Below are 15,283 nucleotides of genomic sequence, written 5' to 3'. Positions count from 1 at the left end.
TTAATTGCATTTTATATATTGAGCTAGCTTGGATTTCAGACTGAAATTAAATAATTGTTTCATCTATAGAGTGGATTATAATCTCCCTTAAGGAAAAAACTGGCAGACATTTAAACAAAAGGCATATGGACTTGTGTGCAGGCAGTGCTGTGCTAAGCTTAGGAATGCTCAGTAGGAAGAGAGCTGACGTGAAATAGGACACAACATAGTGCCAGAGCAGAGGGTGTTTCAATTTACACTTTTCCTTGAGTTGAACTGCTAGCTTGCTTTTTAGCATCAAAGTGAAAATTAACTATTTTTGGGGAAGGAGAAGGTGCTGATCCTTGATGGCCTGAGAATCTCAATTGATCCAGTGGCACAGCTGGAATTGTCAGTCCTTGTGCTTCAGGAGCAGACTCAGTCATGAGCAGCAAGCAGCTCAGGTCAAGTGGGATCCTGTTTCTGCTCTGTTCTGCAGGCTGTTGCCTGGCTCCACTACCAACCTTGTTTGCCTGTTTTTTTGAGAGCTGATTAGAGTTCTAAAGTGTGTACATTAAAATTAACTCCTAGGTAAGTAGTAGTAGATATACTTCAGTTTCTTCTAAAATACTACAAATCCAGTGTGCTTGTGGTTTCGATCCTTTTTATGTTAGTTGGTGATAATATTAATACCTATCAGTGAGGATTATGCAAGTTTCTTTTGAGGGGGGCTTAAAACAGAGGGTATCATAATTGTCATAAAATCAAATACTCATTATTCACTATAAGATGCTATATGCTTATAAATTCTCATTTCTTTCCTGCAGTTTTATATAAGCAATATAGCTGTACTCTCTTGGATTTTCAGTTTAGAGCAGATTCATTTTCCACACCGTAGCGTACTGTCTTTAATGTCATAAAACTTTTTGTTTTGTTTTCTTAGCATCTGCGGAAAAAGATACTATCAAGAATACCTACTCCAAAGTAATGGATGCATATGGGCTTCTGGGAGTATTAAGGCTAAACCTGGGTGAGTAAACTTATCTAAAACCTTAATTTCTCTTTTGGGAAAGAAAATCGTGTTGCTTCTGCAAAACGGAACAGCTCAGGATCTCCAGAACAGGAACTGTGCTTGACTTTTTCTTTTGTCTTTGTAGAGTAACTTGCAAGTTTGGAGCACACCCAGAAATGAGGGAGTGGACAAAAATAACTTCCTTTTTCGCAATCCCTGTAATTTTCAGCGTAGTTTCTCCTGTTTGTGTTTCCATTTATTCTGTTGAAGTTGGGAATGGCTTCTTCATGTTGATACTTTTTTCTGCCAAGTCAGGGTGAGATTGTGTGCACTGAAGAATGTCATAGAATCACCAAGGTTGGAAAAGACCTAAAAGACCATCCAGTCCAACCGTTCACCTATTACCAATAGCTCCCATTAAACCATGTCCCTTAACACAAAATCCAGTCGTTTCTTCACATATGAATATGTCAGCATCACAGTCTAAGATTAATTCTCTTACATGTGTCTTATCTGCTTTTCCAGGAGACACGTTGCTGCATTATTTGGTTCTAGTAACAGGATGCATGTCTGTGGGAAAGATTCAAGACTCCGAAGTCTTTCGAGTTACCTCCACCGAATTCGTATCGTTACGAATTGAATCGACAGATGAAGATCGCATTTCAGAAGTGCGCAAAGTTTTGAATTCAGGCAACTTTTATTTTGCGTGGTCTGCCACTGGTGTCAGCTTAGATCTTAGTCTCAATGCTCACCGCAGCATGCAAGAGCACACCACTGACAACAGGTTTTTCTGGTGAGTTCACAGTGTGCTTTATCAGATGTTCTGTAGAGTAATGTATGTCTGTGCAAACTGAGCTGCGTTAAGTTTTCAACCCTGTCTTTGTCAGTTCTTAAATGTATGCCTCGTAAATATTAATTAGCTAAAGAGCATTATTTTAACTCTGAGGACATATGTATGATCTTAGTGATATCATGTTTCCATGGCCGCTTGGTATTTCTTAATTGGATGAGACAGGTTTTTACTACTTCTGGTATGATGCTTGGATTTGAACAGTCTTTGTGATGTTATGTTTCAGCTTTGGTGTCTTTTAATTCTTCAGAAATGTGTTGATTTTTTAGAATGTGTGGTAATGGAACTTCAAGAAAAAATTTAATCTTTAGAGCATGGTGGATGCTAAAATGGTGGGCTTTTTTATATGTAGTTTCCGAATGTGTTTTCAAAAGTTTTATCACATGGATAATTGCACTGGTGCTAATTTTGTTGAAACAGAGCAGATATGTTACACTACAATACACATTGCTTGGCCACTGAACTTACTATCGTTTTGCAGAATATCTTTCAATAAAATACAAGTTTTCACACAAAATTCTTGATTAAGGGAATACTGATGTTTCTGCCAATGAGCGGAAGGTGATCATCCCCTTGTACTCAGCACTGGTGAGGCTGTACCCTGTATAATGTGTCCAGTTTTGGTCCCTTCACTATGAGAATGATACTGAGACCCACTGAGTGTGTCTGGAGAAGGGCAGTGAAGCTGTGAGGGGTCTTGAGCACAAGTCTGATTGGGAGCAGCTGAGGGAACTGGGGGGGTTATTCAGTCTGGAGAAGAGGAGGCTCAGGGGATAACTCATCGCTCTCTACAACTACCAGAATGGAAGTTGTGGCAAGGTGGAGGTCAGGCTTTTCATGCAGCTAATAGCAATAGGACAAGCGGTAATGACCTCAAGTTGTGCCAGAGAAGGTTCAGGTTGGGCTGCCGAGGGAGGTGGTGGAGGAGTTCAAGGAACATATAGATATGGTACTTAGGGACGTGCTTCAGTGGGCATGTTGGGGATGGGTTGATGGTTGGACTAGAATATCTTAGTGTATTTTTCATCCTTTATAATTTTGTGATTCTATGGAATAATGTCGGTGGTGCATTCTCACCTTTAGAATAGGTGAACAAACTCTGCTCTCCTATTTTTCAACCTTGTTGAAAATTATGAGTGTCCATGACCATTGGAAGGGTCCTGAAGACTCGGTAGCGTGCTTTTTAAAGAAGTGAAAAAATACCTTCTTTTCTCTCTTTTCTGTTCAATATGCAAGACACCAAAAAGCCCTGGCATACCGTTGCCACTGTTTTGTTCAGATAGAGGAGCATGATCAGATTGTTATGTTAAAGCAAGTATGTATATCAGTACTAAAAATATGTTGTAGTCCTCAGCAACTTACATGTTAATGTAGATTTACAGGAATTAAGGGAAGCTAGCTATTTATCTTCATGTCTGGAAAAGGGCTGTTTGTAGGTCAGTATTTCAAGGTGTGGTGATGCATGCTGATCCTGTCCAAATCTGATTGTCATTGCATTTCATCAGTAATGTAAAGCTTCTCGGTTTTGGTGTGGTTTTTTTTTTTTTTCCCCATTAAGAATTGGTCTTAACAGGAGGAAGATGAAGTATCACAGATTCCAAGGCCTAGTATTTTGCTTATGCATTTCAGGAAGCTCTTCTGGGCTTTTTCTGTTCAGCAGTCCCAGTCTCAGACAGTCCAGGGAGGAATATTGTTTACTTTCTTAACCTTCTATTGTAGTGCATCCATGTACTTTTTTGTAAAACGAATGTATTCACCTGATTTGAATCACAGAATCACAGAATTGTAGGGGATGGAAGGGACCTCTAGAGATCATCGAGTCCAACCCCCCTGCCAAAGCAGGCTCCCTACACCACGTCACACAGGTCGGCGTCCAGGCGAGTCTTAAATATCTCCAGAGAAGGAGACTCCACCACCTCCCTGGGCAGCCTGTTCCAGTGCTCCGTCACCCTCACCGTAAAGAAGTTCTTCTGCACATTCGTGTGGAACTTCCTATGCTGAGTATTCATTACTGAATACTTTTAAAGCAGCTGACATGTTTGATAAGTTGCTGGTTTATTTTATTTTTTCTCACTTAGAAATTTAGAATGAAAATGCTAAAATTAAAGTAAATACTCCCAACAATTAGACCAAACTTTATTTGCAATTGTGATAGATTTTTCTGGGCTCTATCAGCAATTCTCTTGTAAGAGTTTGCTTTTTTTTTTTGCTATACAGAAAACTTCCTTCTTATACAACAAACGTTGCCAAAGAAAACCAAAAGCCAAGCCCCTGTAGAGTGAGCTTTAAAAAAAACAATGAAACGCCAACTCTCACAAATCCCAACATTCACCTTTATTTACATGCAATTTATATGCAACATAAAATGCAACCATGCTTAACCCTGAAACTGATACTTACAGAGTTCTGAAAATCAATTGGTTATGAATGTATTTCTACTTGGGAGTGCTTTTTCTCTCTCCTTTTTTTCTCTCTAGTTGAAGAGCAGATGCTATGGGGTTTTTTTTTTGTTTTTTTTTTTAGCTGTTTGTTTGTTTTTAAGATCATTAAAATTCATGACTTTTACTGTGCCATCATCAAAGCTATTCCATTGTAAACTCTGCTATTTTAAGTATGTTTAAATAAGAATGATATCACATAATTATGATGTATTTTTTTCCTTTTCTCATTTATATTAGTGGGCATAAGATACGAGAAGTTAGCATCTGGTGTAACAAATAGAGCTGTGCTTTATTTTCTTCCCATATATATACATCTTTTTTCCTAATAGGAATCAATCACTACATTTACATCTGAAGCACTATGGTGTGAATTGTGATGACTGGTTGTTACGTCTCATGTGTGGAGGAGTGGAGATAAGGACAATTTATGCAGCTCACAAGCAGGCAAAGGCTTGTCTCATTTCACGGCTAAGCTGTGAGCGAGCTGGGACCAGGTTTAACGTCCGGGGAACCAATGATGATGGTCACGTTGCTAACTTTGTTGAAACAGAGCAGGTATGTCAGACACCATGCACATTCATTTGATGAGCTTGGTGTAAGTTCTTTTTTCCTGAACCCAACAGATTATGAATCAAGTGTGTAACCAGCAGATATGGGAATAGTTCCTTTGCTGCTAAATGAGGAATCTAAGTAGGTTACATAATTTGCTGATCTTGGTTTTTCATGTAGCTTAAGGTCAGGACATGCATGGGTCTGAGTTTCACTTGCTTAAGTAGGTGTTACCCATCAGCTGAACTGCTGCTGTAGGTGGCCATACTTGCTTTTAGCTTGAGCTGTAGGTGTTCTGCTTTTAGCTGAGCTAATTGTAAACATCAGCAAAAGAGACTTTGGCAGATACGTGTTGCCTGGTGCCTGGGGAAAGATAAAAGCATTCCCGTGGTTGCTTAATATGGCTCAGCTGAAAGGTAGTCTTTAAAACCAGTGTAGTTCTGCTGCATTTGGTTGTATTTCCTTGCCCTTATTATACCAAAATGCAAGGAGCCATTAAATCATTCTTTGAACTTTCTTTCCCCGCTAACCTAGTTACCAAGGTGTTGTTCCTGCAATTTGTGTGAGTAGGTATTTTTGGTTGACTCACTGGAAATCCTAAGTGACTTCAGTAGGATTTTATCTTGCTAGAGCTCTGCCCATGCAAATTCACTTTGGGGAGTTTAATTAGTGGTTCCTGTGGTTTCTCAGTGCAAGCCTCCTTCAGATCATGTCACTAGATGTCTGTGGCATATCATCCCACTGAGTTTCCTTCTCCTTATAGTCAGCAGACCATTGCATTTCACATTCTGGTGCACAAAATCTATGCAGGTGTTTTGAGTAGGCTGCATTGCTATATTCTGTGCCCTGATTTACGTTTCAACTATTATGTGTTTTGCGATGTAGGAAACAACAGCTTCCTGTAAGGTTTTTATCAGGATTTCAAAATAGTTGGTTACTCTTAGTACAAAAGTCATTCAGGCCCAAGTAATAGAATCTTGCAATATTTTCTCAACCTTTCCAAACCGTGTTTCCACAGGAAGCGTAGAAGTGCCAGAACTTCTTATGAATTGTTCAGATCTGGGTGAGGAATAAGGGTGAGGCAGACAAATGGTATTTTGCACAGTGGAATAGGCAATGTATAAATATGTTTTGTTTTCTGTATGTTTAGCTAAGGCTAAGAAATTTTAAACCTCCATACATTCTCTGATGCCTTCTAATATTATGTATTTTTTGTTTGTTTTTTTTTCTCAATAGGTGATATATTTAGATGATTCTGTGTCATCTTTCATCCAGATTAGAGGGTCTGTTCCTTTGTTTTGGGAACAGCCAGGCCTGCAGGTAAGCAGGAGATGGATCTAATTATACTCATAATTCTTTTTCATGTCTTTTTAAGCATCATGGAGTAACTTTTAGGCTCTCCTGCAGTTAGCTAGCAGAATGAGGTTCCCCTTTGGAAGCAAGTTGATGCTGTTGTTTAATACAGCAGATCTGCTACTTTTGAGTCTCTGATTGCTCTCTTGAAGAAGGTTGAATGTCCATTAATTTGAAATGTTTTGTTTTTGAAGTTCTGAGTTTTTTTGTTTTAATTTAAATAGCAGTTTCGAAATAGATTATCTAATGATATGCAGAGAGACCGGTTTCCTCTGAATTGTTCTTCTGTAAGGTTTCTCAGGAAGTCACAAGTTCCAGCAATATAATTATATCCCTGTTTTCTTGGAAGAGGGATTTCATCAGCAACTACTATTGGGATGTAGTTTTATAGGGAATTTTTTTTTGAAGTTCATGCTTTGCAGTTATGTTAGGTTCTTTAAGCTGGGCATGTAAGCATGTTGCAGTGGAGCCTCTAAAACATTTACATGCCTTTTACTCGGAAATAATTAGGGGAGAGGATAAACATATTAAATAAAAAAGTATTTTTTCTTTGTTAGAAAGGTGAAATGAACTTGGGGGAGCTGGTTTAGATGATACAATGCATTTTTAAGCCACTTTTAGTCATTGAGGGTTAAATGGTCTTTGAAGAACAAGTCAAATGTGTTACGACAAATTATTTAATGTCTACATTACAGGTAGGATCCCATCGTGTCAGAATGTCAAGGGGTTTCGAGGCGAATGCACCAGCTTTTGACAGGTGATGTCTTGAGTTTTTGTGAAGGTGTTATGAACCTCTGATAAGTGATATATCAATGCAATGGGATATATTATTTCAAGCAGGAGGCTTTGCTCCTGCAAAAGTGTGATTTACCAAAGCAGTAGAATGTCTGGGCAGTCTTTTCAAACATCTGCAGGTTTTCTTGTGCCTTTGAGTGCTTTGTTGAAAAGGTTGAGGAAAATGTAAGAGTGTGAAATGCTTCATTAAATTTAGAACAAAAATTATAATAGATACGTATTGAATAACCTGTATTTGTCAACTGCTGTTGTAAAAGTAAAATCAATACTTTCATTTGATTCTTGATGCAACCATTTCACAACATTATGATTTTAACTACATATATTTTGTCAAACAACATTTTTGATGCTATTCTCTGAGTTAAAGAGCAGTCAGTTGTTATATGCTGTTATTGGATAACATTGGCTTGTCTTTCCATAACATAATAAAAGACTTACTGGAATCTCCACTATGTTTGTGTCAGTGTTGCACATGCTCATGTTAATATTCAGCATGGGCATTTTCAGAAAATGAGCATGGAATTGTTCTTCTGTTAACAGGCATTTCCGAACGCTTAAAAATTTATATGGCAAACAAATTATTGTGAATTTACTTGGTGCAAAAGAAGGGGAGCACATGCTCAGCAAAGCTTTTCAGGTAAGAATTACCTTTCTCTCATTGTGCTTTTCCTTGGAATTGGTGTGTGTGCTATGAAGCTTTTATATAGCCTTTGAAAAATGAAATAGATACGATATACCCAGCAACAACTACTGCCTGGATTTAAAAGAGAATCTATCATAAAAGTACTGCTTAAGACAAGTATCACCAGAGGTTTTGCAAACAGTTTTATGATTTTTCAGGGAATCGAAGGGGAAATTTTACTCAAGCTGTCCTCCACAGCTATCTGAATAATTTGTCTGTTATTTCTGAAGTGGTACATTTAGTGGAAGGGCTTTGTAAAGGGAAATGTTTTAACAGAAGAAGCTGTCATATGTGTGCTTGGTGACCCCTAGTATAGTAAGCAAAACAAAACTAAACCAAAGCAAAACACTATTTTGTTTGTGATAAGGAAAAAAAACAAACAAACATAGAAACAAAGGTGAAATATTTGTCAGTTTTGAGTGATTTGTTACACAGTAATGTTAAAACAATTTTGAAAGCACAGAGTGTCTAATAAAACTGCTTGTAAAATGTTTGAACTCTTGTTTAACCTCGTTTGATCCCGTTTTACTTATGCTACTCCATGATCATATATTAGCATGTTTATGTTATGTTATGTTTATGTCTTTTCTTCTCTATTTACAAAACCAGAGCCACTTAAAAGCATCTGAACATTCAGCTGATATCAAGATGGTGAACTTTGACTATCATCAAATGGTTAAAGGTGGAAAGGCAGAAAAACTACACAGTGTGCTTAAGCCTCAAGTCCAGAAATTCTTAGAATGTGGATTTTTTTATTTTGATGGAAAGGAAGTTAAAAGGTTTGCATTTTCTTTCTTCTTTTTTTCCTATAATTTTACTGAAATTAAATTATTATTCTGATGTGCTTTCTACCTCGTAGCCAAAAGATAACTTAATTAGAACCATTTTTCTTATCGTCTTTCTGTTGTATACAAGATGATGATGTTCAGCAACTGAAATATGAATTGTGAATATGAATCATGAACATGAAAATTTTACTTTGTTCTGAATATATTCTGAAAGTCTTGATGGAAACGGTCTTTGAGGCATTGGTGGGGTATGGCTTAATTTCAGGTTCTTCAAACTCATCATTTTGAGAATGTGGTCGATTGTCCTTTTTCTTGAGTGCACTCAAATGGGATTGAAGAATGAATATTTTTTCCCATTCCCTGTATAACTTATTCCTATTTTCCTCAGCAGTGGAGCACACTGTTTTCAGTTTCTCGTAAATGTCGTTTTTCAGTACAGTCTTTCTTGAAATTTCTATCTGGATTCCCCCCAGTTGACATATTCGGTTCTCCACAAAATGAGTCATTCACAGTAGCCATATGAGTTTTAAATATAATACATCATAACACCTTCTTATTGTATGATCTTTACCCAACATAAATGAGTTCCAGAGGATTTAAAATAAGGTTTTGCAACTGGGGAGAATTATTATTCGGGAAACATCATATTGAGATGTGAGAAATGCATCTTACTGAGGTACAAAAAACATACGTTGAAACATCCTTGTGGGAAGAAAAAATAAAAGAAGTGAACAGTCAGCTATTCAGTAGCCTTGTAGGCAAGATTCATTACTGAGTTTTGATCAGCAATCTGTGCTTTTTGCAGATCATGTAAGAACGTATTGCTGATGCAGCAAATACAGCTAGTGGTGGGAGAGGAGGCAAGGGTAGTATAGGGGAACATCTTCAGCAGCTGATACTTGCTTTAAGTCAAGCATTTCTGCTAAAGAAATGGATTTTTTCTTTCTAGCACTTGTGCAAGTATTGAGATATGTGATGGACAGTAAACCAGTACCATGATAGTAACTGTAATTACAGTTATATCAGAATTCTGGGGCTCTGTATCCTGTGGTAGCAGGGATGCATGTTGTATTTCCTGCTGTGTGCTACTCAGTCCTGCTGTATATATGTTGTCCTTATTTCCCCTTTCTTCTTCCTTGAGCAAAGATCTCAGCAGGAAAAGGCAGGGCTAGGATTGGGTAATATTCCTGTTCTTCTCGCCTTTGCATCCTTCTTCCATTTAATTAACACCAGGGTAGAGCTTTTCTGTGGGATTTTCCATGGCAGGAATTATTGAGTGAAGGGATGTTGCTATGGCCTGGGTTCTGTCTGCTGATACAGTGGGAGAAGGAAGAGTTCCAGTGCCCTCTAATATTGATACTAATTTTCTTTCTATTTCAAATCAAATATAGAGATAGAAATGGAATAATCTTGAAGATTTTTCAACATTTTCAACGATTTTTTTATTAGTTGTTCAAGTTGAGTAAATGTTATCAACCTTTACTGACTTTATTGGACTAAGGCTGTGGAGGGAATGACAAAAGACAGGAAAAGTATAAATCTCTGGGAGAACCATCAGATGTTTATCTTCAGAGCCAGCCAAAAAGCCTTCTGAGAGGTTTTTAGCAAAGATTAATGGACTTCTTTCAAAGAAGGGATGTGCTTCAGGGATCCTGAGAGCATCGATCATCTGTTGAGCTAAAGGGAAGATGTTTAACTTCCATTTATGTTTGGGGGGGAAAAGGAAAGTAAAGAGAGATTGAAATCGAGTTTAATGTTATCACAAGTTGTTGTTACTTCCATTAGGACAGTTATTTTTATCTTTTTCTTTGTTTATCTTTTTTGTTTTTGTAATTATTTCTCTCTGAAATTCTTACAGAATGTGTTAGCTAGATTCTTTGAAAATGAACCTTACTGTTGCGTAACAGCTTAACCAAGAAAGCAAGGAGAACTGCAGAAAAACTTAAAGGCTCATCTTATTTGCAGAAAACTAATTACATTTGTATAGTCAGTGCTGTTGCAAATTTACTGTTGTTATTGTAGCTAACCCTCTATTGCTGATGCATTTATAAATGCACTCAAGATGGCAATAACAATGCAGTGACAATACCATAATGTACTGTTCTGGTTCAGATCTTAATGTCCCTGTCTTTACTGATGATATGCGTTAAATGAGTTATTTCAGTTGTTTTCTGTTTCTGTCTCTCATTGTCCTTGGCACAGATCTCAAAGTGGTACTGTCAGAACAAACTGCTTGGACTGTCTGGATAGAACAAACAGCGTGCAGGCTTTCTTTGGCTTAGAGGTAGGAAAAAATGGTGTGCATTTCCAGATACAGAACTGTTCCTGATGCTTCTGTAGGAAGTAGACGGTAAAAGTAGCTGTACCTTTCACGTGATAGATGAATAAAAATAAATGGTAGGTGGCCGTTTGATTTATAGCATCATACTCTCTTGTTCTGTAGGCAGCCAGCTCTTAGTAGTTTGATGAAACAGTAGTTGTGCAGTAGTTGCAATCACACAATTGTCATATAGCTTTATGAAAACACTTCACTCTTTGTTAAGTATCAGTTTGTCTTTTAAGATCAAGGCTTCCAACTACAGAATAGGTAGTGGTGGTGTAGTCCTTCACAAAACATTTGCAGTTACTCTGTGAGAGAGAGTCACAGAATCCTTAGAGATGGAAGGGACCTTTGAAGGCTATCTAGTCCAACTCCCCTGCAGTGAACAGGGACATGCACAGCTGAATCAGGTTGTCCAGGGCCTGATCCAGCCTCACCTTGAAAGTCTCCAGTGATGGAGCATCAACCACATCTCTGGGCTACCTGTTCCAATGCCTCACCACTCTCACTTTCCATATATCCATATACTGCCACTCATTCTTTCCATATATCCAACTTAAATCTACCCTCTTTGAGCTTGAAGCCATTTCCTCTTCTTCTATAAGATGAGATTACAGTTCCCAGCATCTGCTAGTTCTCTCTTCTTATTTTTGCTAAATTATTAATTTGTTCAGTATGATATGAATGGGTATAAAGCAAAGATTTTTTTTAGGGGGATGTATATATGCTGAAAAAATGTGATGTACTTTTTAATAAATATATTAGAAATAAAAATAAAAGTCTTTCTCTTGCAAATGTTGCCTTCAACTGTTGCAGATGCTAACAAAACAACTGGAGGTGTTAGGATTAGCTGAGAAGCCTCAGCTGGTTACTCGCTTTCAGGAAGTCTTCCGATCCATGTGGTCTGTGAATGGAGATTCTGTCAGTAAAATTTATGCTGGGACTGGAGCCCTTGAAGGAAAAGCAAAGGTAAAGTGCATTTTATTTAAACCTTCAGCAGTCTTCAATGTGTGTTTATTTTTTTAGATTCTGTCATGAATTTACGAACTAATATTCTAAAAAGTGCAGTTTTGTTGTAATCTTAATAAGCCCAGTGAATAGGGAAAAAGAAAAGCATTTAATGAGAAAAGTTTGGTTATCTTGAAAGACAGATCTTGTTTCATTACCTCCTTTCTTAGCCATGCCCCTGCTTCCCAGATAATACTACCCCTCTAGGAAAGGATGAGGCTCAAAACTTTGATTTCTTTTGATCGTAGCTCTAAAAAACTGTGTATTCAAATCAGCTCTAATCTCTTTGATCATTTCACTTTTCTGTCTGTACCTCTGCTTTCTATTGCTTTACTTTCATTCAGTGCATCTCCTTGCTTTTCAAATGCATTCCACTGGACATAGTTGTTTGTGCTTATAGCATTGATTAACAGTGCTAAAATTCGGCAGGTTGCGGTGGGGTATTTTTCCTTTGCATGCTGTTTCTTTTTAGTTCTGCATGCACTTGAAAAACAACAATAACAACCCCAAAAAACATCAAATTCTGTTTCTGCATTCCTCTTTAATGGAATATTGTACTATATGGCACTGTCACGCTCTGTTTCTCATTGATTTGGTTTGGTTTTATTGATGCGTGATTGATTCAAATTTCCTAATGCTATCTCTTATTTCTCTTTTAAACAATGTTGCTTCTTTATTGCTATAGTTCTCTACCCATAATACTTGTCAAGACAAAAAAATATTGAACCATGATAATTATTATCCTTAGTTCCTTCAGGAATCTCTTTTCATACAATTCTTTTTATTCACTGCTTCTCATTACATGATCTCTGTTCAGCTCATTTCCATACATACTGCATATTCATAGCTGACTATTTTGTTTTCCACTGTTTCTTCATTCAAACCATATCAGGGTCCTTCTCTGCACAAGTAGAGAGAATCACAAGTAAGCTACATAAAATGAAAGGAACTAAATGGGCTTGTTTCTGATTCTGACCATAATTGGTGCATCAAGGCCTTCTCATTCGGTAATTGCTCGTATTTTAGTATAGAATGGAATTTTGTTACAAAACATTTAGTTTTACTTTTTTATGTCAACCAGACCCTCAGGAAAGCTACAGTAAGTATTTTATGGGGCATTTCCCCTTCTCCTGACTTTTTCGTTCAACCTTATTTGTTTCTTCTCCTAAATTAATACTTTCCTGGTGTTCATTAGACTACTTACAATTTTTACTTTGTGAAATGCATTTATTGTATTTGCACTTCAATTTTTAACATGTAAAATGCAGAGTATATTTACTTTGCTGTTTTTATAATAATACAGAGTAGTCCATCATTGTCACTGGGTTCCCAGTCCTGGTACAGCTGTTAGGGAGTACCATAATTCAAAGGCAGCTTCCCAGATAGAAGTCTGTCAATTTGAAGAGGACCTCTAATACTTTCAAAGCCATCCACTAGTTGCCATTCTTTCAGTGAAACCTGACCAGGTCACTACTCAGTATCTCTGTGAGCACTCTGCTAATATATCTTAGAATTTTGTTTTAAACTCCTTTTTCTCATTGCTCAAATGAAGTTTGTCAGTTTGATTCTTCAAAATCCAAGAGTACTTAGAAGTGAAAATATGGAAATTTGGGATGGAGGAGAATGGATTTTAAACATGTTAATGTACTAGAAAACAGTCCTTTTTTAAAGCATGTTAATACTCATTTCATCTAACTCCTTACCTACTCTTTCTTTTGCTCTCTCTGGGTTCCTTTCAATTAATTGCCTGATATGTGAATGGTGAGTGTGTTTTTTGGATCATGTCTTAAGTCGTACATTTTCTGACAGAAAATGAGCAGCATCCTATTAAAATTCTGTTGCAATAATATGCTCCCCACCACTTCATCCATATCGTCTTACAAAATCATGCTGCTAATCTGCTACTACTTATCCTTGACAAAAGAGTAATTCCTTTTCTTGTTACATAGTACAGTTCATTGAACTAACGGATTGATTTGGTTTATAGTTTTCTTATGCTTTTGACTTATATATATATGCACTTAAGGGACCTCCATTAACAGTGCATATTGTTAACTTAGAGCATTTTTAACAATACTGTAATACCATGCAGCATCCCCGATGGATTACGATCTATATTTCACATATATGCAATAGCATGTGTTACATGTGCTTTGCAGGTAAAATACATTTGTCTACATAAGATAAGCCATGTAATCAAGAAAACATCTTTGTGCCTGTGAAGTCATTATCAGTGATGTGCATGCAGGTTAAATGCTGATGGCTTTTGAGTCAAGCAGGAGACTGCATTGCATACCATTTACATTATCATCTATAAGTCTGACCCACAGATACCACTTGTATCTGTACAGTACCAGATGTACTGTAGTACCAGTACATCTCTTGGAGATTCTTTTTTCAGGTTGCTAGTGTTCTATTGGAGCACTATTCCATTGCACTGCTGGTGTGCAGTGTGTACAATGATGTGTCTTGGTATGTATGTAGCTATAGATTAGCGTGTATGTTCCTTCTGGGATACTGCATGAGACTTGCATGTTACTTTAAACCATTGAGAAGTCTATAAATGGAAGCTGTCCCTTCTGTAATGTGGATATTTCAGAATATGAATTCTGAATTCATGTGCTTGTACATGCACACATATTCATGTATCATGACACAGGCACTTAAGTGCTTTATTTTTCATGATATGGGGAAAAGCCTGGAATCCTCTATTGTGGTCTAAACATGGCTTTATATTGATTTAATTTTTGAAGACTAAGGCTTTAGGGGGAAAAAAAATGTATTCCCCTTCCAGCAGAATTTCACTTAATTTAAATAATTAAACTGCAATAATCTGGTTCTTAGGTGTGCCTTGAAGGTGTTAGTATGTGGATTAGCACTTGGGGGGAAAAAATGGACATAGTACTGTAGTCTCAGAAGGCTCTTACTTAACAGCGAAGGGTGCAAATTTTTCCTAGATTTTAAAATTATTAATGAGGTTTACAAAAATGTTACTGAATATTGCTAATGTTTTTATGAGCAATGTCCAACATAAAATATTTTATACGTATTCCTCCCTAACAGGCTGGAAAGCTGAAGGATGGTGCTCGTTCTGTGACCAGAACGATTCAAAATAACTTTTTTGATAGCTCCAAGCAGGAGGCCATTGATGTTTTGTTATTGGGAAATACCCTAAATAGTGATTTAGCAGATAAAGCACGGGCTCTCTTAACCACCAGCAGTTTACGCGGTATGTGTCTTTCAGGATATTTATCTGTCTGATAACTATTTGGTCTAAGAAAGCTGTATGGAGTCTGTTTTCAAAGCAGTATTGGAAAGTGTAATTGCTTTTTTATGTTCTGTTGGCTTATTAAAAGGTAAAAGTTACTTCTCCTTGACTAATATGACTGAACTCATGTGCTGCAGTAATTTGTTTACTGTTCATATTTTGTTCTTATCTGGTGGTTTAATGGGAAATTATGTGGGGAGTGTGTTTGTCAGAACTTTAAGGTGGATGCACATGAGATAGGGTTTGTTCACATCTTCAA

General features: G+C 37.1%; 1 protein-coding gene across 28 annotated transcripts in view; it reads left to right on the top strand.

The window, feature by feature from the left end:
• SYNJ1 (synaptojanin 1) overlaps window positions 1-15,283 on the top strand; it is a 55,752-nt gene that overhangs the window by 9,483 nt on the left and 30,986 nt on the right. For 20 of the 28 annotated variants that reach the window (XR_014939186.1, XR_014939184.1, XR_014939187.1 and 17 more), the window contains exons 3-12: window positions 902-988; window positions 1,496-1,763; window positions 4,591-4,816; window positions 6,047-6,130; window positions 6,859-6,920; window positions 7,499-7,595; window positions 8,250-8,419; window positions 10,631-10,712; window positions 11,565-11,717; window positions 14,820-14,985. Coding sequence is in view for 24 of the 28 variants with exons in the window: in XM_015881442.3 (XP_015736928.2) it covers window positions 902-988; window positions 1,496-1,763; window positions 4,591-4,816; window positions 6,047-6,130; window positions 6,859-6,920; window positions 7,499-7,595; window positions 8,250-8,419; window positions 10,631-10,712; window positions 11,565-11,717; window positions 14,820-14,985 (1,395 nt within the window). In the remaining 4 variants the exon portion in view is untranslated. The remainder of the gene's footprint in view (window positions 1-901; window positions 989-1,495; window positions 1,764-4,590; window positions 4,817-6,046; window positions 6,131-6,858; window positions 6,921-7,498; window positions 7,596-8,249; window positions 8,420-10,630; window positions 10,713-11,564; window positions 11,718-14,819; window positions 14,986-15,283) is intronic. The other 8 variants (XM_085528299.1, XM_085528289.1, XM_085528270.1 and 5 more) reach the window with 1 other exon arrangement.

Source organism: Coturnix japonica, chromosome 1 (genome assembly GCF_054131305.1).
Source record: "Coturnix japonica strain WE chromosome 1, WE-NBRP24, whole genome shotgun sequence".
Classification (NCBI taxonomy): domain Eukaryota; kingdom Metazoa; phylum Chordata; class Aves; order Galliformes; family Phasianidae; genus Coturnix; species Coturnix japonica.
The sequence above is the reverse complement of the archived record's forward strand: the minus strand, read 5'-3'. Positions and strand labels throughout refer to the sequence as shown.